The 22,693-nt window shown below is 46.2% G+C and overlaps 1 protein-coding gene across 3 annotated transcripts in view; it reads right to left on the reverse strand.

Moving 5' to 3' along the window:
• Positions 1 to 2,652: 2,652 nt before the first annotated feature.
• The window catches only part of Dennd5a (DENN domain containing 5A), a 66,015-nt gene continuing 45,974 nt past the window's right edge, over positions 2,653 to 22,693 (reverse strand). For 2 of the 3 annotated variants that reach the window (XM_017589204.3, NM_001107546.2), the window contains 12 exons: positions 18,813 to 18,965; positions 16,620 to 16,704; positions 14,140 to 14,224; positions 13,317 to 13,445; positions 9,598 to 9,719; positions 8,279 to 8,424; positions 7,604 to 7,722; positions 7,110 to 7,291; positions 6,510 to 6,592; positions 5,752 to 5,875; positions 5,035 to 5,203; positions 2,653 to 3,660 (listed from right to left, as the gene is read on the reverse strand). In XM_017589204.3, the coding sequence (XP_017444693.1) occupies positions 3,477 to 3,660; positions 5,035 to 5,203; positions 5,752 to 5,875; positions 6,510 to 6,592; positions 7,110 to 7,291; positions 7,604 to 7,722; positions 8,279 to 8,424; positions 9,598 to 9,719; positions 13,317 to 13,445; positions 14,140 to 14,224; positions 16,620 to 16,704; positions 18,813 to 18,965 (1,581 nt within the window). In that variant the 3' untranslated portion in view covers positions 2,653 to 3,476. Of the gene's footprint in view, positions 3,661 to 5,034; positions 5,204 to 5,751; positions 5,876 to 6,509; positions 6,593 to 7,109; positions 7,292 to 7,603; positions 7,723 to 8,278; positions 8,425 to 9,597; positions 9,720 to 13,316; positions 13,446 to 14,139; positions 14,225 to 16,619; positions 16,705 to 18,812; positions 18,966 to 21,527; positions 22,518 to 22,693 lie in introns of those variants that run through there. The other variant, XM_039078190.2, reaches the window with a different exon arrangement.

Below are 22,693 nucleotides of genomic sequence, written 5' to 3' on the forward strand. Positions count from 1 at the left end.
TACATCTGCTTGTGTGTGCATGTGCATACAGACACAGGCCACAGGGAATGTGTGGAGAACAGAGGGGATAGTCGGCAGGAGTCGGTTCTCTCCTTCTATCACATGGGCCCCAGAACTGAAGTCACAATCAGCAAGCGCCTTTACTGCTCAGTCACATGTGCCAGCCACGCCTGACACGTTTGCCTTGATGATAGCTCTAGGATGCAGGTACTACTACTGACCTGTTTCTGTTTCTGAGGTTTGGGCAATTATGTAGCTTCCTCTTCATCTGAATCTCATGGCCAATGAAGTCACTCACTCCAAACACTTAGGTTCCTACCACCTGCCAGCCACAATTCTGGTGAACAAAGCAAACTGAGTCTCACCTTCATAGAGCTGACACTCAGAATGAACAAGTAATCAGGGTAGTGCATGTTTAAGGACAGGAAGGAGAAATAAAGTGACAGATGGGGCCAGTTAAGAGCCGATTTCTCTAAAATCATAAAGTCTGGAGCACTCACTCAAACATGGGAGTAGCTGTCAGGGGAAACCACAAGCCGGCATTGAGAATGCTCTGATAACCACAGCCTACTTACAGGGAATTCAGCTTTTCCAGGCCTCGGTTTCCTTCCAAACCTGGGGAAATCTACATGTACTTTGCAGAGTGTCTGTAAAGCCCTGGTTTTAGGTGTGTCCAGACTTAGACTCACAACATGCACACAAACAGCTGATGCTACCCTTCTTAGGGGGCCAAAACTCCTCCTCCTGTACTCCAGAGACATAGCCCAACCTCTCCTCTTTCCTCTACCTGCAAAGGAGCTGAGGTCCGTTTGTAGCCCACTCACTCCCCCTGCCGGCAGGACACCACAGTGTGGCTTCCCTGAGGCCTTCTTTTCCTTATCTCTTGCAAAAACATCCTGTGCACTCCCAAGCTGTCAGGCAGCAGAGATGGGCTGGGGTCCTTTCTGCCCTGTAGGTGCTCAGAGTCTGGGAATGGCCCAATATTGGGCTGGCAGCACTAACCAAGAAACTTTATCTGCATTGTCTGCCAAATCTTAAGAAACTGTAGGGCCACAGGATAATGACAACTGCCTGGGAGGTCAAGACAACATAGCAGGTGCCTCCTAAAGTTAAACACTGCCCAGGCAATGGGGAAGCAGAGAGAGAAGTACATGCAGAACCAAAAGAATGCAAAAGAGGACAGTGTTGGGTTTGACAACGCTGTGCTTGAACCACTTCTAGAACATTCTGCCAAAGGAGCTTGATTGAAAAATAAAAATTTAGCCAGGTGTGGTGGCACATCCCTTTAATCCCAGCACTTGGAAATTTCAAAAACCAACAACAACAACGACAAAACAAAAACAAAGAGAGAGAGAGAGAGAGAGAGAGAGAGAGAGAGAGAGAGAGAGAGAAAGCAAGCAAGCTAGCTGGTTACTAGGGTCCTAAGGTTCTCCCACTGTTGTGCAACACACACACCACCACCACCCCTCTCGCGGGGCCCACTCACGTGTGCGTACATGCACACACACAAGCACACACACACACAAGCATGCATACACATATGCACACTGCATGTGTTAACAGAGGGCAGACAGAGCAACCTGTGTTCTGTGTTCTTACTTGTAGGTTGATGTCTATATGCAGATGAGGGATGGCACAAGTTAGGTCAAGGCTATGATTGGACAGTAAAAAAATAAGGCAGGGACAAAGCTTTTGTAATGCAGGAGAGAAGGGGAAGGGGAGGGAGAATCAAGATGGAGATGGAAAAGGTGGTCTTGAATGAATTGTCAAGGCAGTTGGGATAGATTTTTGTAGGAAATTTATCTTATCTACGTGGGGTAGTTTCTATCCTTTTCAATTGGTTGTGAGTTCATTGTGAGGATGTATTGTGGACTGAGAATTTAACATATAAATCTGATTGATAAATTACAGTTTATTGAGTCATGACTTCACTGTTGTTGGGAGTGTGGGCAGAGTCCGTGGCAGGGATAGGTAGCCCATGCTGGACTTGTGGAGCCCTGATTTGACCGGGTAGCTGGAACCAGAGAGTTCTCAGCTAGCAGGGAGCTGCCGGGAGAGATACTAATTAGAGATTAATTATGGTTAGCTCCATTCGGCCCCACGGGTACTGGAACTAACCCTAGAGACTAGTGTGGCAAGATGCCATGCTAGAATGACCCGCAGACCGCCTTGGTCAGAGAGTGCCTTGGAAGCCAGAGTGGAGCTGAGATAAATTAGCACTAGTGCTTATGGCCCGCTGGAGCGAGAGAGCACCCAGGTCAGAAAGAGCCTAGGGGAGAAGCTCAGCGCGTTAAGGGCAGGAACCGGTTGAGAAGCTCTTTTACTGCAACACCTGTTCAGTCTCCCAAACTTCTCATGAAATGACCCAGTATCAGAGATCAAGCGATAATCTTTGTAAGGTTGGCCAGGTTTCCTCCCCTCTGCAGTGGGAGAATCACCTTTCTACATTCCTCTTCACTGGCTGACTGAATTAGCTATGAAAGCCTTGGGCACCTGATAGGGAAGGTCCACGGACATCAGTCCTCTGGGACATCCTAGGCAGTCCAGACCCCAGCCGGTTGGGAGAGAGAGAGACGCACAGTTTGGTCCTCAGGCAGGCCACACTGTACCTTCCACAACGCATACACCCATGAAAGCCAGTGACCAGAGAGATTTGTCTCAGGTGTTTTATTAAGTGGGCCATACTGTAGCTGGTTTCTAAGTTGCAAAACAACATAAATTTAACAGTAATAACATAGCCAGTTAGATTGTGACAAGCTTTTCCTTTTCTTAAAGAGGAAAAAAGAAAACAAAACAAATACTTAGACACACACTGGCAGGTTAAATAAATAAGATAGATGAAGACGGGACAAACTGGTTACAACATGCTCATGTTTACTTCTGCGCAACGTTGTGCCAACAGGAAACATGATTTTCTGCATGACGGTAGCACGATGACATTGTCCTGGCATATCTCCTTCCCAAATAATACTGACAAAAAAGGGGAAGGGGGAAACGGATGTGGGGCTGACTCCGCAGTGCTTGATCACAGGCACTGCTAAAAATCCCTTTGAGCATGGGATCTCCCACTCGCACACCTGTGCATGGCCCGTGAAAGCCAGAGAGCCAGAATAATGTTAATATAGAAAACATTAGTTAAAAACGATGTGGAATGGCCTCATCGATGTGACGTGTGTGCAGGCTCAGCCTGGGAGGCCACAGGCTCCCAGCGTGCGGCCGTGCAAGGGAGGCACCAGCTTCAAAACAAGCAGCACCAGCCTCGCCCTCTCCTGTCTCTCTCACATGAAAGTGTGTAAAAAGCAGGAAGCAAATAAACTCTAAAATAGATTATTTTTTCCAAAAATCCTCTAGTTTTCTTTTTACAGTGAGTATACACATCCTCTCTGTCCCTCACGGCCTGCTTGGGTCCCTCTGGGATGAGGAGGCCGAGCTGTGGGGCGTCCTCCTGGGTCTTGCTGCTGGCTGGGGCCGGGAGCTCAGATGTCAATGCCCTTCACAAGGGAGGTGTCCAGTGTGATGTTGAATTCTTGCAGGGTCTGCAGCACTCGGATCAAAGAATTGACGAGCGTGTGGTCCTTGATCAGTGCCACATCCTCATACATGTGTGCAGTGATGGGACAGTCGGCCAGCAAGGCTATCCAGTGGTGCAGGAGGTGATCTCTGGCGGGGTGGGAGTGACCCAGGTAGGTCAAAGCAAGGGAAAAGAAAGAAACAGGCCAAGGCCAAGGGTTCCTTGAACTAAGTGTGAAGATGAAGAAGCTGTACCCTTCCCCCATAGTCCCACTTCCCCACCTAAAAGAGCTTGCTTTCCACCACCCAGCCTTGGGAGTGACCCAACAAGTTATCTCTGTCACCTGCCTCTCTCTCCACCTCCTTCATCTCCCTAGACAACCTAGCACACACCAGTTACTAGGCTGAGGTGAGCGCTCCTCCCCTCATCAAACAGAGTCTGGAACACCTCTTGTCTCCACAGCCAACATGACACACTAGCAGCACCAGAAGTGCTAAGACCCAGGACACTTCCCATGTGCCAGTACTGTTGCGAGAGGTTTAGTTTTCATGACAGCACCAGCCACATGCAATGCCACCAAAGGGCACAAGATGGTGGATCCTCTGGGAACCCAACTTGGGTCCTCTACAAAAGGAAAAGATCCTAACCACTGAGCCATCTCTCTCCAGCATCTTATTACTTTACTTTTGTGTGGTTGAGATGGAGGTCTTACTATGTTGTTCATGATGGCCTTGTACTTCTAGGCTCAAGCAATCCTCCTGCCTTAGCTCCCCAGTAGCTGGGGGTACAGTCACATAGTACTCAGCTGAGTCTGTATTTAACCACCACACCAACTCTCTGCACACGACCTGAATACCCTGCCTCTAGTCTGTATGGCCTTGACAGGCTCTCAGTGCTGGTCACTCTGATGCATATTGGCCATGATGTCAGACCCACATGATCTCAGCCTTCTCATTAAACAGTGCAGCCCTAATACAGAGAGAATGCTCTCCACCCAGGTCCTGGAGGCCCCGAGCTTCCCTCTAAATGGGCTCCTATCACTGACCTTTCGTCATTCTCATGTCACCTCCTTCCAGGAGAGCCTCACACAATACCTCCTCCTCCCTGAAGCTTTCTTGGAACTCTCTCCTCTCTAAGGTTTCAGCACAACCTAGGAGGGGTAGTTTGATGATGTCTGACACCTTTTACTTTTAAACATACCAGTAAACTTCCCAGTTCAGCTTTCTTCCTACTACTATCTATAAGGGCCCTGAAATTCAAATGTTTACTAAAAAAAATAACCATACATATTTATTTCCAGTTTCCCCAATGGGGTGTTTTTGAACCTTCCTATCAAAATGTGGCCTCCATCTTCCTTAATTATACACATTCTACTTCACAGCTCCCCACAAACTCATAAGAAAATTAAGGGCCTAAAGGAGCCCTCCAAGGCAGGGCCATGGCCAACGCCTACCCTGCGTGGCAGCGCCTACCCTATTGCGGAATCTGAGTATTGGCTGTTGTACCCTCTGGCCCTGTAATACCTGGCTCCCAGGCACACCAGCATCTGAAATTTGCCGTCCTTGCCGATGTTCCGAGGCGTGTTGTTGACTGCGGTGACAAATCGGCAGAAGTTGCGGGCCCGTGTGTGCCAGTTTTCCTCTGGGACTACATCATTCTGCTCTAACGTCTCATAATAGGTTTGTGCTTTCTCTGTGAAGAGAAGAAAAGCTATGACAATGGTTCCTCAAAACCTGCCCCGCAGGCCAGAGGCTTTGGACTCTCCAAGCCCACACAAGCAACTTCAGGAGACCACGGCAAGTATTCTGATGTCAGTAAGCATAGTTAAAACTAATACCTAGTTTAGATTTTATTTATGCAGCCCTTGGCATGAACATGGTCTTTTCCCTTGGTCTGAAGAGACGAGAAAGTTCTGAGAACTTTTCCAGTGGGGCTTGCACAGGGCTTGGGGTACTCTCAACTGTCATTTTGGTTCTATAGGGTATAGGGTGAGGACTTGGGGCCCAAGCCTATTCTAGATGGGAGATGCTTAGAATCTCTTTTGTCAAGTTTTTTAGAGGTGAGAAGTCATACAAATGAGCGTGGGGTTGGTGTGTTCTCCCATTATTCCTTACAAGAAAACCAAGGCAAACAAATAGCAGGCCTGAGGGCTCCTGATTTGGCTTCTACAGCTAAACCACATGCTACTGGGTGTAAAAACCTCCACACTTTTCCTACTCTTCAACCCTAGACCAGCTCACCCAGGAAGTCCCAAATGAAGACATTTTTGAAGAGCCGGGGTGATTTAAATCCATGCTGGAAAGCTTGCTCCAGTGCTGAAACGAGACCACACTCTCCACAAAGCAACAGCGTCAGACTGCCACGCTGAGAGAGAAAACAGGATACATGACAGGCAGATCTCAGCTGAGCTGCCCTACCACTACTATATCCTTAAACCTACAACCAGGCCAGGAGGAAGCAAAGCACCAAAACGCTCTGGTCTGTTGTCCAGCACCAACCACAATGGCTGACATGCTCTTTCAATGAAAACTGCTGAAGGGCATGTGATAGAGTTGGGGTCACATACAGGAGACTGCCCAAGAGGGCACACAAAGCCAGTGTAGTCATCATTTGGATAGGCACAAGCAAATCCAGAAAAGGACAGGAAGAGGGTGTGTTTACTGGGGAATCCCATCCATCTAAAGGGCAAATGAAACAACTGAGGCAGAGGCAGTCCATCCCATCCCAAAGCAGGTAAGGCACATGCTGTCCTGGACTCTGGCTGGGCAAGGGAAGATGCACCTACAATCGTAGCACTTGGGAGGTGGAGGCAGGAGACTGTCACAACTTTTGATAGGCTACACAAAGGGTTCCAGGCTAGCTTGAGATATTCCAGAAGACTTTATGGATGATTCTGGACTAGCCAGAGCCATGGAAGTGTATAACAAAGTGACCCTATTATCGAGAGGGCTCTGTATTCCTCAGAAGGCGCTGGCCTAGAGGGCAGGAAGGCGCTCACCTCTTTCTCAGGTTTATGGAAGTGCTTCACAATGCCATTGACCGCCTCCCCGATGGATTCCTGGATCTGCCCTGTGTTCAGCTCTGAGAAAATCAAGTAGACAGTAATAAGTAATCTCAGAAGTTACCACGCAGGAGACTGAAGACATAGAATGGGCAGAAGCAGGAAAGTGGGAATTCAGGAAGCAGAACTCTTGCCCACCTACTTCTACAGAGAGAAATCTTCCCAAAACTCTTAGGGGGGCAAAGGCAAGCTAATAGAACTCTGTTTCTGAGATGCTGGCCCCGTTTACTTTCCACTTTACTTGGGAGCTCTTGGTTTCCATAAGAGCTGGGACTTGGCTGTGAACAGTCACCAGGAAGGAAGAGGCCAGAGATTACCTCTCTCTCTGACAGACAGGAACATGGAAAAATAAGAAATTATCAGTCTCCTTCCAGATCTCCAAAGCAAGGGCCAAATACACATGAAGATCAAGAGAGGAGATGGCTTTGCTGACATTGGTGGCTCCTGCCACACTTTCTACTCCAGCAGGGGCAGCTGCAGAGTGAGGCCAGGCCCTCAGAGGCCTACCTGCCCATTCTAGACTCTCCTCCTACTCACTGGGCTTATTGTTGGGTGAGATGGTCACAAGTCTCCGGATGACGCTGGGGGACTGCTGCAGTGGTGGAGTCCGACAAGGCCTCTCGTCTACCTCGGGTAGGGACGTGAGCAGCTCCCCAACAAGCACACGCTCCAGGCTTCCATCATCCATACCCTTGCCCAGCCATCGGCCACATGGAAACCTAGAGGTAAACAATGGCCTGTGAGAGCCACTCATTCCTCCAGCATCCTCCCCTGCTGCTCAGTGGCACCATCAACAAAGCCAATCCATAGGGCACAGGTTACAAAACCAGACAAGGGGCTCCTGGACTCTCTGGACACATGTCCATCAATGCCACACATGTTTACTCAGTTGGAAACCATTTGTATCTCTCAAATACCAAGGTGGAACCAAAGGGAAATCACCAGGACTATCAAACCTTAGGAGGCTCCTTGAGAAGCTCAGACTCAATTATGAAAGATAGCCCTAAGGATGCACACTCAAGGTCACTCACTTGTAGGTATGTCCTGTGATCTCATTCCTGACCATCACATATTCCACAAGCCATTTGGCATACAGCCCAGAATTATCGTGGCCAATCTGGACAGTTGTGAGCTTCCCCAGGTTCTGGCACTGAGGGAATAAGGAAAAGAAGCCAGGTCAGAAAAGCAGAAGTGGCAATCCTTAGAGGCACAAATCTGACTGGCTACTTGCCACCTGGCTCAGCTTCTGTAGGAACAGAGCTCACAGCTCCACCTACTGCAAGTTTTGGCAGACCAGCACTGTCTCCTAGACAGCTCACAGGTGAGAAAGAAGATGCTAGCCTTAGAGGAAGCCAGGGTCTGGGGTCAAAACACTCCAGGTTGGTCATGCAGCTTAACAAATACCTGTGTCTAATGGTTGAAAGAACTCTGGAGAAATCCCCAACAATCCACCCCATTCTCATATATACCCTCATATACAAGTTCTGACATAGAAACTCCTTCCTACAGTGACTATGTACGAAGTCATTCTTCCCTCCAGATCCACCCTGGTCCTGGCCTAACATTGTCTCAGAGCAGGTCCACTGTGCTGATTCACAAGGCTGTGAAACAAGGCCTTCATAACATCCTGTAGAAAATCCCCACAGCAGCTGTTACAAACTTGGATCCCCACAAAGCCTTGGGTTGGGACCCCAGATATCACGCACCTCAAAAGTCATCTCTAGCACATTCCTGGGGATCTGCAGGATCTGTGTTTCACCCAGTTCTCCTGATATACAGATCCATGGATTGGCGGTGAACATGGAGCCCCCCAGCTTCTTGCTTGGTACAATCAAAATGTGGTATGGGATCACTGTTAGAGAAGCCACAAAGGTCAAGGTGGGATTAGGAATCTCTTACACCTGATGGGAGGGGCCCTGACCTGCTCCAGGAATATGGGCTCCTGCTGTGCTGTTGTTGTTGGATCCCCTGGCTGCTTCACAGAGCAGCCCTGCTCTTTCTTCCCAGGTTGCCACCCAACTAACAAAACAAGCCTTTCTGCAGCTCAGCTGTAAATGTACCCAACTCCTAACTGAACCCCAGCTCAGAGCGCTTTGCGGGCTCTTGCCTCTTGAGCCCAATAACAAACGATAGTATTGATTTTAGCAGTCTACACAGCTGCCACCTCTCTTTTTCAGGGCACAGAGAGGAAAACAGTTTTGCCCTAGGTTTTTTAATTCCAGTTCAATACTACTTCTACCAAGCCCACAGCCCTCGTATCTGAGAAGGAAATGGGACAAAGATGAGAGCAGAGCCTGGAGGGTGGCTGCTGACTACGGCCGGGGGTGGCTGGCCAGAGAACTACCTATGGAGCAAACTCAAACTACCAAGTAAAGGAAGAATCCTGGCATCATAGAAAGATGAAGCTCAAAGACCTTAGAGTATTTTGAACTCTCTCCAGCTCTGCACACAGCAATTTGATGAGTTGGGGGCAGGGCTGGCCTGGCCTAAAGGCCAACTGTCACAAGGTGTTCGTTCTTTCTGCTACTTCAGGAAGACATCTCTGGGCTCCTCTAAATCTGTAGTGCTGAGACCGTTCTCAGGCTGAGCAAACGGAGGACTCTTTAGAAGCATGCAGGATGGAAGGCAAACACAGCTCCGCACACTTAGGTCCTTAGGCCCCTGAGCAGTTTGTGGAGCAACACTGACTGACATCGTGACAAACAAAAGGATGAGGACAGAAAATTCAGAGAAAACAGCCACTGAGAAGGAGCTGTTCCTCCTTTCTTCCCCCATGAAGCACAAGGTAAGCAGATACTACAAGGGAGGCCAGGCACCCAGGTGTATACCAGTGTGAACAAGGCAGCGGCAAGGAGGACAACCATGGGTTTGGTTTGATGCCAGTCTTGGCTACACAGTGAGACTCTCAAAAATCAAGGAAAAATAAATAAACAAAAGGAAATAAAGTTCGAAGGAGACAGCCAGCCTAGGTGGGTTCACGACCCCTGGCTAGAACAGGCCGTGGTATCGGAGCAGAGCTACTCACGGATGGTTGTGAAGACATTGGTGAAGCAGAAGTAGTCCACTGCGTTGAAGGAGAGCAGGTGATAGAGGAACTGCTCCTTCTCGTCATCGCAGCGCAGGAAGGCATAACGCTTGTACAGCTTCCTGTCAGGCAGTCACAAGACAGCAACACGTCAGTACCCAGCCAAGAGGACAGGAAAACTAAAAGTGCTCACTTCCACAAGTAGACAGGTTACGAGGCGGCAAGCCTCAAGCTCCTTAGGATCTCTTCATAAAGGATGAAAACTAGCCATTCTCTGTGGCTGATGCTAGAGGCTGAAGCCAAAGCAAGTCCAGCAAAATCAGATCCTGCGTGTTGCTGTATTGTCATACAAGACAGGTCATGGAACCTCCTTTTCTGAACCGAAGACTAAACTGCAAGACTATCAAAGATAACAGACACCCTCAGGCTTCTAGTTAGGCTGTCGTCTTAGTTCTGAAAGCTGAGGTAGAACCCTGCTTCTCAGAGGTGACACAGGGCGAGGCCCGGCTCCTACCTCAGACCCACCTGAAGAGCAAGAGTCAGAACACTGAAGGCCAATTCCCTTTGTCTACTTCTAGGCCCTCCATGGCTCAACAACAATGATATCTTCCATAAATAAAGGGGGTACTGAGAGCACAGTGGTCAGGCCCTTGTCAAAGAGACATACACAGGGAAGATGAAAGACAACATCCTAGCTGCCTTACTACCATCACCAGCACCCAGAGAATTTATAAAGCACCTTACCCACAGCCTGCCCTCAGACTCTCCTAAGTGTCAGAATGAATGGAATAAACACCAAGGTATACAACTACACATGAGTTACTAGATAAAAGGCCCTTCCTGGGAATTTAAGAACAGTGAGCTTCAATAGTCCTGTCATGTTTTCTAGATCAAGAGGGTCTAGAGGACAGACAGATATTCTGAATCACAGGAAAAGGACGTGTGGAAATTAGGGTAGTTGACTAGAGAGCCCAGAAATGACGAGGAAGCAATAGAGCTGGAAAGTTAGGCTAGAAGGAAATAATAAGAGCCTATATCCTTAGTGCAATTTTAGGAAGTTAAGTTAGTGTGATGGGAGGCTGGAAAGAGAATGATGACTGAAATACAGAAGAGGAGAAAAAAAACCAGAGTCAAGAAGGGCAGAAGATGGGGTTGGGGATTTAGCTCAGTGGTAGAGCGCTTGCCTAGGAAGCGCAAGGCCCTGGGTTCGGTCCCCAGCTCCGAAAAAAAGAACAAAAAAAAAAAAAAAAAAAAAAGAAGGGCAGAAGAGTGGAGTCAAACCTGATTATTCTGGATGGTGGATGTTGGTGAAATGTTAAGATGTTCAGAGAAAACAGCAGCAACCTTTTGCAGAACCAAAAAGGAAGTTAACCACATGGTGTAAAGCCTGATTCTATTCTCTCCAAGCTCCTCCCAAGTCTGAACAGAAATAGTGCGGGGCTGGAGCTCAGAAGAACGGTCAGCGCTTCAGAGGTGGGAGTCACCTGCTTAGAGGTGACTGGAGTCATGAGTAAGTGAGATCATCAAGTGAGACAGAGACAAAGAATGGCATGTATGCAGAGGCTGGGAGACTGCTGAGGCCAGCGTCCTGCAAGGGCAGGGGAGAACGCAATCAGGAGACAGGAGAGTGAGGTGGCTCAGTGAGTAAAAGGATGGCTTGCCAAGTCTAAAGACCTGATTCCACTCTGAGACCCACATGGTGAAAAGACAGACCTCTGACATACACTCACACACATGTGCACAATAAATATTTTAATTTTTAAAGGAGAAAAAAAGCAGAAGAGTATAGGGCAATTGCAGCCATACAACATCACACAGCAGTTTCAAGGGGAGCACCATGCAGCCCCAGTCACCATGGAGAGACCAAGGTGAGGGGAGCACCATGCAGCCCCAGTCACCATGGAGAGACCAAGGAGATATGAACTCACAACAAGGGAGCTAACTAGTTCCTCTAGGGTTTAAAGCTCACTGAATTTCATGAACGACCCCACACATATATACCTTCTTCAGTCTCCAAGCTACCAACAATGGTGAGATCTAGCTGAAAATGCCAGCAGCTGAAGAATAGTCTATCAATACTGATTCTTCCAAGGTTGTTCTGTTCCTGCCTGGACAGCCAGGCACACATTTTACAGACACTGTGTGATTCCTTCTAGATACTAAGCAACATGCTCAGCACTGGGAAAGGCACACAATCCAGCTTTCCAATGTCAGTAAACTTTAAGACGCATGAAACCATTACATACTGTAACACACTTTCTAAGGTAAAGGAAGGCCAACAAATGCTGAGTCAAAGCAAATGCCTGTCTGGAGGACAAATGGCCCTGACGTCCAAGAAAACTCTGGTAAAGAGAACTTCTCACTAGGTCCTAAAGGAGCTGGGGATGGAGAGAGGATGAGAACAGGAGCAACTGAAAACATCTGAAAAGGAGGAACTGTGCAGCATGGTTGAAACCCTCCATAAGCCAGGAGAAATATGAGGATGCAGGACAGAGGGTGCTACAGGTCAGGCATGGTTTGAGTTAACTCCCTAGAAGGCTCATGTGCCACATACAAGTTTGGGCCCCAGTGTGGTGAAAGGTCAGATCTAAAGGAATCTAATAGGGTCAGGAAGCATCACTCACGAGGGTGTTAATGGTCTTGTGGAGTGAGTTCTCACAAAAGCAGGTTACCATAAGTGAGACCACTCCAAGCACATCTCTTCGGCAGGGCCATTACCTTGTCTATGCTGTGATACAGCTAAGGTACAGCTAAGGAAGCCCTTGCCACAGGCCAAGTAGATGTGGTCACCTGGTCCCAGACTTCCAGCATCTCATTTGTTGTGAAATAACTAAATCTTTTCTTCTTCATAAGACATTCAACACAGGGCGGTCCATTGTAGCAATGGCACATGAACTAATTCCGAAGGGTGTGCTTGATGTAGTCTTTCTCACTTCCTGTACTCCAAAATGCAATCTGTTGAAGCAAACCTCATTTTCTACTCCCTGAAGTAGTCATTGGGGTCAAGAACTGGATACTGAGTGAATTTTAAGCTAATGTCCTCTAATAGGACTACAGATTTTAAAAACACAAGATTATGGCTGAAGACTTACTGGGTAAATGATACAACATTTGCCCATCGTGTGTGAGATTCTTAATCCCAAACAACAATGACCAAAAAAAAAAAAAGAAAAAGCCAGATGTGCTGAAAAGAGAGTTGAGTCATCTGAGAGTCAGAGAAGGGAAGGACGGCTCATTCTTGGTTTGGAACCATGGAAAGAGTGCCAGGCAAATGGGACTGCAGGTTCCATGGCTCTGGACACCCTTTCCTTAATGGGAAGTATGGAGGAAGGGGTTCTAGGCGTGTTATCTGAACGCTCTGGGGAGACTCAGTCAAGGAAGAAGGAAAGGGAACGGCTGTCCTGGGTTGGCCTCAGGCTCAGAAGAGATAATTCTCCAACTCTTTGCTTCTCAGGATAAAAAATAGACAGACCAAAGAAATGCCTCATGGCTAAAGGTTCCAGGAAGGAGAGCAGCACCTGCCTAGTTCTGAGCATGCAGACTGAAGGCAGGGGAAGCCGAAAGCAGACACAGGAGTCTGCACATAGAGGGAGGTGCACACGCTGTCTGCAGCTTAAGTCTGGCTGCTGCTGCTGCTGCTGCTGCTGCTATAACATGATGAACTCACCTTCCCAACCCCAATGTCTAGTCTACCTGACAATCCTGGGGCCTGGCCTTACTTGGTGAGCTCATGGTCTGAAAGAAGCTGCTTCAGATGTCTGGAGAGTAGCTTCTTCTCCATGGACAGTCGCACCCATGCTCTGGCCTTTCCCACATCAGTCTTGATTTCCCCAATATTCTGAATGTGCCTAAGGAAAGAAGTGTAGGGTAAGGTGGGAAATGAACACAGTCCAAGGAGAACAGTCCCATCCCACCTAGGAGTCTTTCTCACTCTTCTCTGTGGTTTTGCCAGACACACTGCTCATAATTTGAGAAAAAGAACAGTTAATATAGGTTTCAACAGGCCAGGCTAATCCCAAGCCCTGTACTGTGAGATACCTATGCTCTTCTTCCTGGTCTAGTCTGCAAAACGCCAGAACTACCTTCTTATAAATATACAGAGACCAATAGTGAAGGCTCCCAGATGGCTGACTAACATTGAAGACTCCTAGTTACCTAACTAACAGTGAAGGCTCCTAGTTACCTGACTAACAGTGAAGACTCCTAGTTACCTGACTAACAGTGAAGGCTCCTAGTTACCTGACTAACAGTGAAGGCTCCTAGTTACCTGACTAACAGTGAAGGCTCCTAGTTACCTGACTAACAGTGAAGGCTCCTAGTTACCTGACTAACAGTGAAGGCTCCTAGTTACCTGACTAACAGTGAAGGCTCCTAGTTACCTGACTAACAGTGAAGGCTTCTAGTTGGCGAACAGTGACAATTCCTAGTTAGCTGACTTGGCTGAAATGCTCTAACAGCCACAGGAATCTGTGGACTAAGCATCACACCCCAGCAACAGCTGAGGCGAGGTTTAGTGGTTAATTTACAAGTGAGCAGACGGACCTCATATCCTGGATTAAGGAGACCCTCAGGGGAGACATGACAGCACTGGCGTCAGACTTTCTCCGTTCTGAATCAAGAAGTATTCCTGGAACAACAAAGATGGTTATCTCCAAGGAGTCCTGCGTTTCCAAATAGCTACCAAATCTCTTACATGTCAAATCACACTCCTACAATAGACAATTGGCTCCATCATCAATCCCTTAAGAAGTCATTTCACAAATATCGTTAGGTTTCCAACAGAAATCAGATTTTATACTTCTGCACATTATTTACGTCTTTAATGATCTGTAAGGGAGGCACGGCAGAGCTGACTCCTGGCTCCCAGTTCATCATGAGCACACATGTCATGACCAGGGCAACAGAACTTACACATGAAGCCACTGCCCACTCCCAAGTCTGTCTTCAAGAGAGCCAAGAGAATGTTCCAGAATTCACCTGTTCCAGAATGCTTATGTTCTCGGAGGGAGGAACAACACCATGATCTGGTACCAGATGTCCTGTTTAAAGCTTAGTATTTTCGACCCCAAGCTGTTGAGAATATTTTGCTCTAGTTTGTCCCTTGGCAGTACCTGACATAACCTCCCTGAGAAATTCTGGGATTCACACACCCACAAAGTACACCAAGATGACCTCATAGGCTGCTTCAGGAATGCCTGTCCCTGTCATCAGTCAATTTTCTACTCAGAATCAGTGCTACTTGAGGGACAACTAGTTCAAGGGCATGAAGTTCATGATCCAACTAAAGAACAAAGGAGGGCATTTTTCAAAATTCCATTCAAGCTTTACCATTACCTTTACCATTAAGATTAGATGACTGGAGTAGTGCATGCCTTTAATCCCAGCACTCAGGAGACAGAGGCAGGTGGATCTCTGTGAGTTAGCCTGGTCTAAAAAGCTAGTTCCAGGACAGCCAGAGCTACACAGAGGAACCCTATCTCAAAAAGCCAAAACCAAAACCAAAAAAGAAGGAAGGAAAGAAGGAAGGAAGGAAGGACGGATGGACAGAGGGAGGGAGGAAGAGAGGGAGGGAAAGAAGGGAAGAAGAAGGAAGGACCAGACAAGCAAGAGGCTTGAAAGGAAGACAGGATGGTACAGAGTCGTAGTTAAGAAGTAAAGGGAGACAGTGAATGTAGCATGTATGGGAAGGGGCACTTGAGAACCGCATAAGGGACCCTAGATGAGTAGACAGGAGATCTGCTTCTAACACAGACACTTTCATCACCCTTTTCCTTTTCATTAACTTACTGCATGACCTTAGAACAATCTCATTTCTTTTGAGACTTCATTATTTTTCTCATAAAGAAGATGAACTAGGTTGTCCTTGGAGTCCCGACAAACTCCAGGTTATATTTTTGTTTTTGTTTTTGCTTTTGTTTTGTGTGGTGGGGGTGGGGAGATCTAGAGGGAAGGCTAAGCAGTTAAGAGCATTGGCTGCTCTTCTAGAGGACCAGAATTTGAATTCCCAGCAACCACATGGTGGATCACAACTGGCTCTAACTACAGATCCAGGGACCTATGCCCTGTTATGGCCTCTATGCCCATGTCGGAGAAATTTAAAAAAAAAAAAAAAAAAAAAAAGAAGAAGAAGAAGAGGGGTTGGGGATTTAGCTCAGTGGTAGAGTGCTTGCCTAGCAAGCGCAAGGCCCTGGGTTCGGTCCCTAGCTCCAAAAAAAAAAAAAAGAAAAGAAAAAAAAGAGAAAAAGAAAAAGAAGAAGAAGAGAGGAAGAGGAAAAAGAGGAGGAAGAAGAGGAGAGGAGGGGAAGGGGAAGGAGGAGGAGGAAGAGGAAGAGGGGAGGAGGGGAAGCAGCAGCAGCAACTTCTTGCAAACACCAGGACCATAGTAAAACCTAGTTTCACTTTTCTATTTTTAATTTACAGTCCATTTTTGAAGTCAAATTAGGCTGCTTACTTTTACTGATCAAATAAGAACAGCATTACTGTGGTGCCAGTGATGCTGTTTCAGCAAGGGTGTGTGTGTGTGTGTGTGTGTGTGTGTGTGTGTGTGTGTGTGTGTGTGTGTGTGTGTGATCCTCTAGAGCATGAGTTACACATGGTTGTGAGGGTGTGATCTACCCAACATGGAGCTAGGAACAGAACTCTGGAAGAACAATGAGCAAGTTTTTTTTAATCAAAATATTTTTCTTTCATTTCTACTAAGTGCTTTACCTGCATGTGTACATGTATGTGCACTGAATTTGTGCCTGGCAAAAAGAGGGTGTAGGGTACCCTGGAACTGGAGCAATAAATGCTGTGAGCTACCATGTGGGAGCTTCCTTCCAACCCAGGTCCCGTGGAAGGAAGAGTAGCAAGTGCTCTTAACCACTGAGCCATCGCTCTCCAGCCCAGTGCTTTATTTTTTTTAAAACTGAAAGCATTCTGAGTAAAAGCTTCACTGGCCTGCACAAAGGAATCGTGATGATCGCTTTGGGAGGGCAGGAAAGTGAGCTGAGACATCTGCACAAGTGCACAAGCCACCTTACCTGAGGTACTGAGGCTTCCTGATGTGAGTTTTCTCTGCCGGTTTTCCTGATAATGTAACAAATGAGACCACAAAGCTGACTTCCCCTGGAAGCAATGGAAGCGAGAAACAACTCTTACGATGTTCAACATGCAAAGAACAATTTTTTGCTAAAAATACTAGCAAAAAAAAAAAACAATTTTTGCTAAAAACGCTGTGTTTCAACTCCCCCAAATACACCCAAAGTACAGACATACATACATCCTCTACTAAACCCGGACAGAGAGACAGAAGGAAGATAGCAAAGGCTGAAATGATTCCCAACTAGCACACAAAGGAGAGTGTGTTCAAGAGGGTAAGAAGCCATGAATAAGACAAATTCTAAATGCTCTGCTGGAGGTCAGCTCTTGCCCCCCTACACACACACACACACACACACACACACACACACACACACACACACACACACACACACACAGAGTCTCTCTCTCTCTCTCTCTCTCTCTCTCTCTCTCTCACACACACACACACACACAGTCTCTCTCTCTCTCTCTCTCTCTCTCTCTCTCTCACACACACACACACACACACACACACACACACACACACAGAGTTACCTGCTCGCATGCACACACGTCATAACATCTTGAAGGATGATTATAAAGGAAACCAGTTTGTGGGTGACCAATTGAGCTGTCATTAAGGGGCAGATTGCTACCTTAACTCAGACTCCCAAATGTTATTTGAACTTGTGCCTTGGCAAAAAGGAAAACTAGCTATGTGCCAGCAATTACAACGTTGGCTTTCCAGATGCCAGGGGTCTAGTATACTGACTTATAGTTTATCTCATCCTTGTAGCTGCATACAGCCTACCTTCTTGTAGAGTAAAACTCCATCTTCAGTGGTAAATCAACATAGTAATGGTTATACAGTGAGTTCAAAGCCATTCTACTCAAGATGGCTTAGTGGGAAAAGGAAAGTTCAATCCTTGTGTTCCAAGCAACAGAAACAGAAAGGAGTCCTGCAAGTTGTTTGCTGACTTTCTTCCTCAATCCTTCTCTCTCTCACACACAAAATAAATTAATATAAAAAAAAAATAGGTAGGGCCAGGTGTAGTGGTCCCTGTCTTTAACCCCGGCACTTAGGCAGAGGCAGCTGCATGTCTGCGATTGAAGTCAGCCTGCTCTACAGAGCTCAGAGTTCCAGGAGAGCCAAGGCTATCTTGAGAAACCCTGTCTCAAACAGCAAACAAGAACCAAAAAGAAAAAACAACAATAACAAAAAAAGAAAATTAGATCCAGTGGTAGAGTGTTTGCTTAGCATACACGAAACCCTGGATTTGACTTCTGGCACTGTATAACCAGGTGTGGTACATGTCTGTACTTAGAAGGTGGAGGCAGGAGGCCCAGGAGGTGCAGGCTACCCTTGAGTACATATGGAGTACAAAGCAGCCTGGGCTGCATGAGACCTTGCTTCAGAACAAGTCCATGAGAATAAAAGATGGGTGCTATGACTACCACTGAAAAGCACACCACTGGAACAAGGAGATTCTTAGAGTTTTATGTGGCAAGGACCAAACACTCGGCTTCTCAGCTCTTCAGATGACCAGCCGTCAGTAAGAGCCTCATTTCTACTAGGACTGTAAATTAACGATGGCTGGTACTGCCTCACCTCAGTCTCTCTCTGTTCTACCTCCAAACAGGCCAAAAGTAGAGGACCCATCAAGCTGACTTGCAACTTACTTCCAAGAAAAATGCCATTTTGTTTGTTTAATCTTGTTTTTCAAGACAGGGTTTCTCCGTATAGTCCTAGCTGTCCTAGAACTCTCTATAAACCAGGCTATCCTTGAACTCACAGACCCACCTGTTTCTTGCCTCAGTTCTGGGACTAAAGGTGTGAACCACCACGTTCTGCCACTTTTAAAGGTTTAAAAAACATAGATGTATAAACCTTATTTAATTATAAGGGAGAAAAAAGCTGAATTCACATTTGTTTAGCTTTTGATACCCTACCCCGGCCAGATCAGATATTTATATTATAATTCATAACAGTAGCAAAATTATAGTTATGAAGTAGTAATGAAATTAATTTATAAACTAAATTAATAAGGGTCACTAAACACGAGGACCTGTATAAAGGGTTGCAGCAATAGGAAGGTTTGAGAACCACTGCTATGGGGAGACTAGTAGTGAAACCAGAGGCAAGACTGGTTTACCTGTTTTACTTGTAGCCCGTGGCTCCAGATCCTTTCCAGAAGGTCACAGAGGCTGGCAATCAAAGTATTCTCTTCCACACCGGTGATGTTCACTTCCCCATGCCCCAGCTCCACTGCCTCTCGACCCATCTTCTCTACCAGCATCCTCTTGGTCTAGGAATGAATGGGTAAGTAGGATAGATCACCACAGTGGGTAGAACCACACACTACTGTAGAGAGCTGTGGCAGCCTGTGTGGCACATGTGCTAGGCTAGGAAGGTTGAGGTGAAGAAGCCCAGGGACACTGTATAGTCATGTGGATCAGGTTATAGGAACACAAGCTTTCAAAGTTCAGTTAAGGAGGCTAACACACAGCTATCAGCAAGTGATCCTAGCAAGGGATTTCATTACTCATCATTCCTTACAAGGGATTCAAACCTTTGCCTTTATGAGATGAAAAGAGTTGAATAAAATCCTTTGCTCATGCCCATCTCGGCTATTCCCCGATTCTCATGGCTTAAATAAGAGTACTGGACAAACCTTCAAGCACATATACCATAGAAATAAATCTAATAAAACTCTCAAGGAGGCAAGAAGTTATTGAGAATAATTTCAGATAAAAATCTGCAAATGCTTATTATAAATATGTAACAACATCAATGTCAAGATGACTGAGGAACATGAAATCTTTCAAGAAATGTATCAACTGGCTGGAGAGGTGGCTCAGTGATTAAGAGCACTGACTGCTCTTCCAGAGGTCCCGAGTTCAATTCCCAGCACCATATGAGCATATGGTGGCTCATAACCATCTATAATGGGATCTGATGCCCTCTTCTGGTGTGTCTGAAGACAGCGACAGTGTATTCATACATAAAGAAAATATATAATCCTTTAAAAATAAAAAGAGGCCCTTCAACAGAGGAATGGATACAGAAAATGTGGTACATCTACACAATGGAATATTACTCAGCTATCAAAAACAACGAGTTTATGAAATTCGTAGGCAAATGGTTGGAACTGGAAAATATCATCCTGAGTGAGCTAACCCAATCACAGAAAGACATACATGGTATGCACTCATTGATAAGTGGCTATTAGCCCAAATGCTTGAATTACCCTAGATGCCTAGAACAAATGAAACTCAAGACGGATGATCAAAATGTGAATGCTTCACTCCTTCTTTAAAAGGGGAACAAGAATACTCTTGGCAGGGAAGAGAGAGGCAAAGATTAAAACAGAGACTGAAGGAACACCCATTCAGAGCCTGCCCCACATGTAGCCCATACATATACAGCCACCCAATTAGACAAGATGGATGAAGCAAAGAAGTGCAGACCGACAGGAGCCGGATGTAGATCGCTCCTGAGAGACACAGCCAGAATACAGCAAATACAGAGGCGAATGCCAGCAGCAAACCACTGAACTGAGAATAGAACCCCCGTTGAAGGAATCAGAGAAAGAACTGGAAGAGCTTGAAGGGGCTCGAGACCCCATATGTACAACAATGCCAAGCAACCAGAGCTTCCAGGGACTAAGCCACTACCTAAAGACTATACATGGATTGACCCTGGACTCTGACCTCATAGGTAGCAATGAATATCCTAGTAAGAGCACCAGTGGAAGGGGAAGCCCTGGGTCCTGCTAAGACTGAACCCCCAGTGAACTAGACTGTTGGGGGGAGGGTGGCAATGGGGGGAGGGCAATAAGGAAGGGGAGGGGGAGGGGGATGTTTGCCCGGATACCGGGAAAGGGAATAACACTCGAAATGTATATAAGAAATACTCAAATCTGGGGTTGGGGATTTAGCTCAGTGGTAGAGCGCTTGCCTAGGAAGCGCAAGGCCCTGGGTTCGGTCCCCAGCTCCGGAAAAAAAAAAAAAAAAAAAAAAAAAGAAATACTCAAATTAATAAAAAAAATAAATAAATAAATAAAAATAAATAAAAAAAATAAAAAGAGGGTTGGGGATTTAGCTCAGTGGTAGAGCACTTGCCTAGCAAGAGCAAGGCCCTGGGTTCGGTCCCCAGCTCCGAAAAAAAGAAAAGGAAAAAAAATAAAAGAAAAAGAAATGTATCAAAAATGTTTTTAATGGCAGGAAAGGTGAAAATCACAAGTAACTTAGAATGAACTAAATAAATTAAACTGGGGGGCTGGAAAAACACAGCTCAGGGTTAAGACCCTACACTGCTCCTGTAAAGAGGGCTTGAGCTTAGTCCCAGAATCTACATTGGCAGTCACAATAGCCTCTAACTCAAGCTCCAGGAGACCTGATACCCTCCGAGGGCACTCGCAGGCAGGCAAACACAAACAGATACACACACATATTTAAAAAACAAAATCTTGGACTGGAAAGTTGGCTCAGTGAATGAGAAAACTTGTTGCTCTCTCGACTCAGGTTTGATTCCCACCACCCACATGTAGGCTCACCACTTCCTTAGGCATCAACCAGGCATACATGTGATGCAAAGACTACATGCAGACAAAGTATTCATACATACTAAGTAAAATAAACCTTAGAGTATTAATAAACAATAAAATCTTAAAGTTGAACAAATCTGAAATTTAAAATATCACTTCTGATAAAATAATGTGGGTGGTTGTTACTTGTTGCTGGGCTCTCTCTAGACCTGATGGGCCTCAAACTCAGAGAGTCGCCCACCTCTCCCCTCAGTCCACCATGTCCTGCGTATTCTAATTTTTTTTTTAAGATTTGAGTAGTGCTCATATATGTGTCCATCATGTGTGTGTGAGTGTGTGTGTGTGTGTGTGTGTGTGTGTGTGTGTGTGTGTGTGTGTGTGTGCTTGAGTGACATGATACATGTGTAGAATTAGATCGCTTGGCAGCCAGGCCCTTTCTCTGATGGACAAGCCTGACTCCATTTTGAAATTAGAACCTATCTTGTTACCAGGTCAAAATAAGTTCATTCCTGTTTTCTGTAAAACTTGGGTTTGACCATGTCTTGACCCATTTTCTGGAATTTGACATGTTCCAAACCTCCATTCTGCTGAGATGAGATGTTCTGGCAAATGATTTTGAAAGACTCTACCAAGTTTCTATGTAACCAAAAACTCTTGAACCCCGTCCGTAGCCTTGCAGTTTGGGGAGTTAATATAAACCCCATCCTTTCCTGTGTTCTATGCTATTTTCTTGAACTCTACTTTGGGGAGATAGTACTTTCTGACAGAAAATAAAGTTTGCTTAATTTGAACAAAGGATCCCACTTCACTGCCCCAAAATATAGCAGTCTAGACAGGAAGCCATCAAAGAGAACTCTAAAGCATTGTGATGAGGATGCTGAAGTGTAGCTCTCCACAACTGAAGGCTTCCAGTGAGGTGTGGATGGAGAAGGACTGTTTTCTTTAAGGGGCTGGTTACTGGAAGTTTGACGATATTCAAGTGAGTGTACGGACAACATAAATTCCTCCTCCTCTTCGTCCTTCTCTTCTTCCTGCTCCTTCTCCCTCCTGTTCCTTCTTCCTTCCTTTTCCTCTCCTTCTCTTGTCTTTTTTAAGGGCGAAATGACAGGGATGAAAAGGCAGACCATATTCTGCCTGAGCAGCTCCTACTCCAATTGGCCGGTCCTCATGGCCTGCTTTCAGGATCCATCTCCCATGGCATCTTCTTCCTTCTCCCTCTCCCTCTCCCTCTTCTGTGGTCTCAGCCCAAGCTTCTTCTACTCTCACTCATAATTCTCAGGATGCAGCAGAGAACAAATCAGCTGAGTTGTCCTAAAAATTATGATACTCTGACTTATATAAAGACTTTTTATTAGAAATTATATTTAAAACTTAAATATTAAAAATCTTTCTAGCCAGCAGTGGTGGCACCACTTGAGAGGCAGAGCCAGGCAAATATCTGTGAGTCTGATGCCAGCCTGGTCTACACAGCACCGATGTTTTCCTAC

The sequence above is a fragment of the Rattus norvegicus genome, chromosome 1, assembly GCF_036323735.1.
Source record: "Rattus norvegicus strain BN/NHsdMcwi chromosome 1, GRCr8, whole genome shotgun sequence".
Lineage (NCBI taxonomy): Eukaryota > Metazoa > Chordata > Mammalia > Rodentia > Muridae > Rattus > Rattus norvegicus.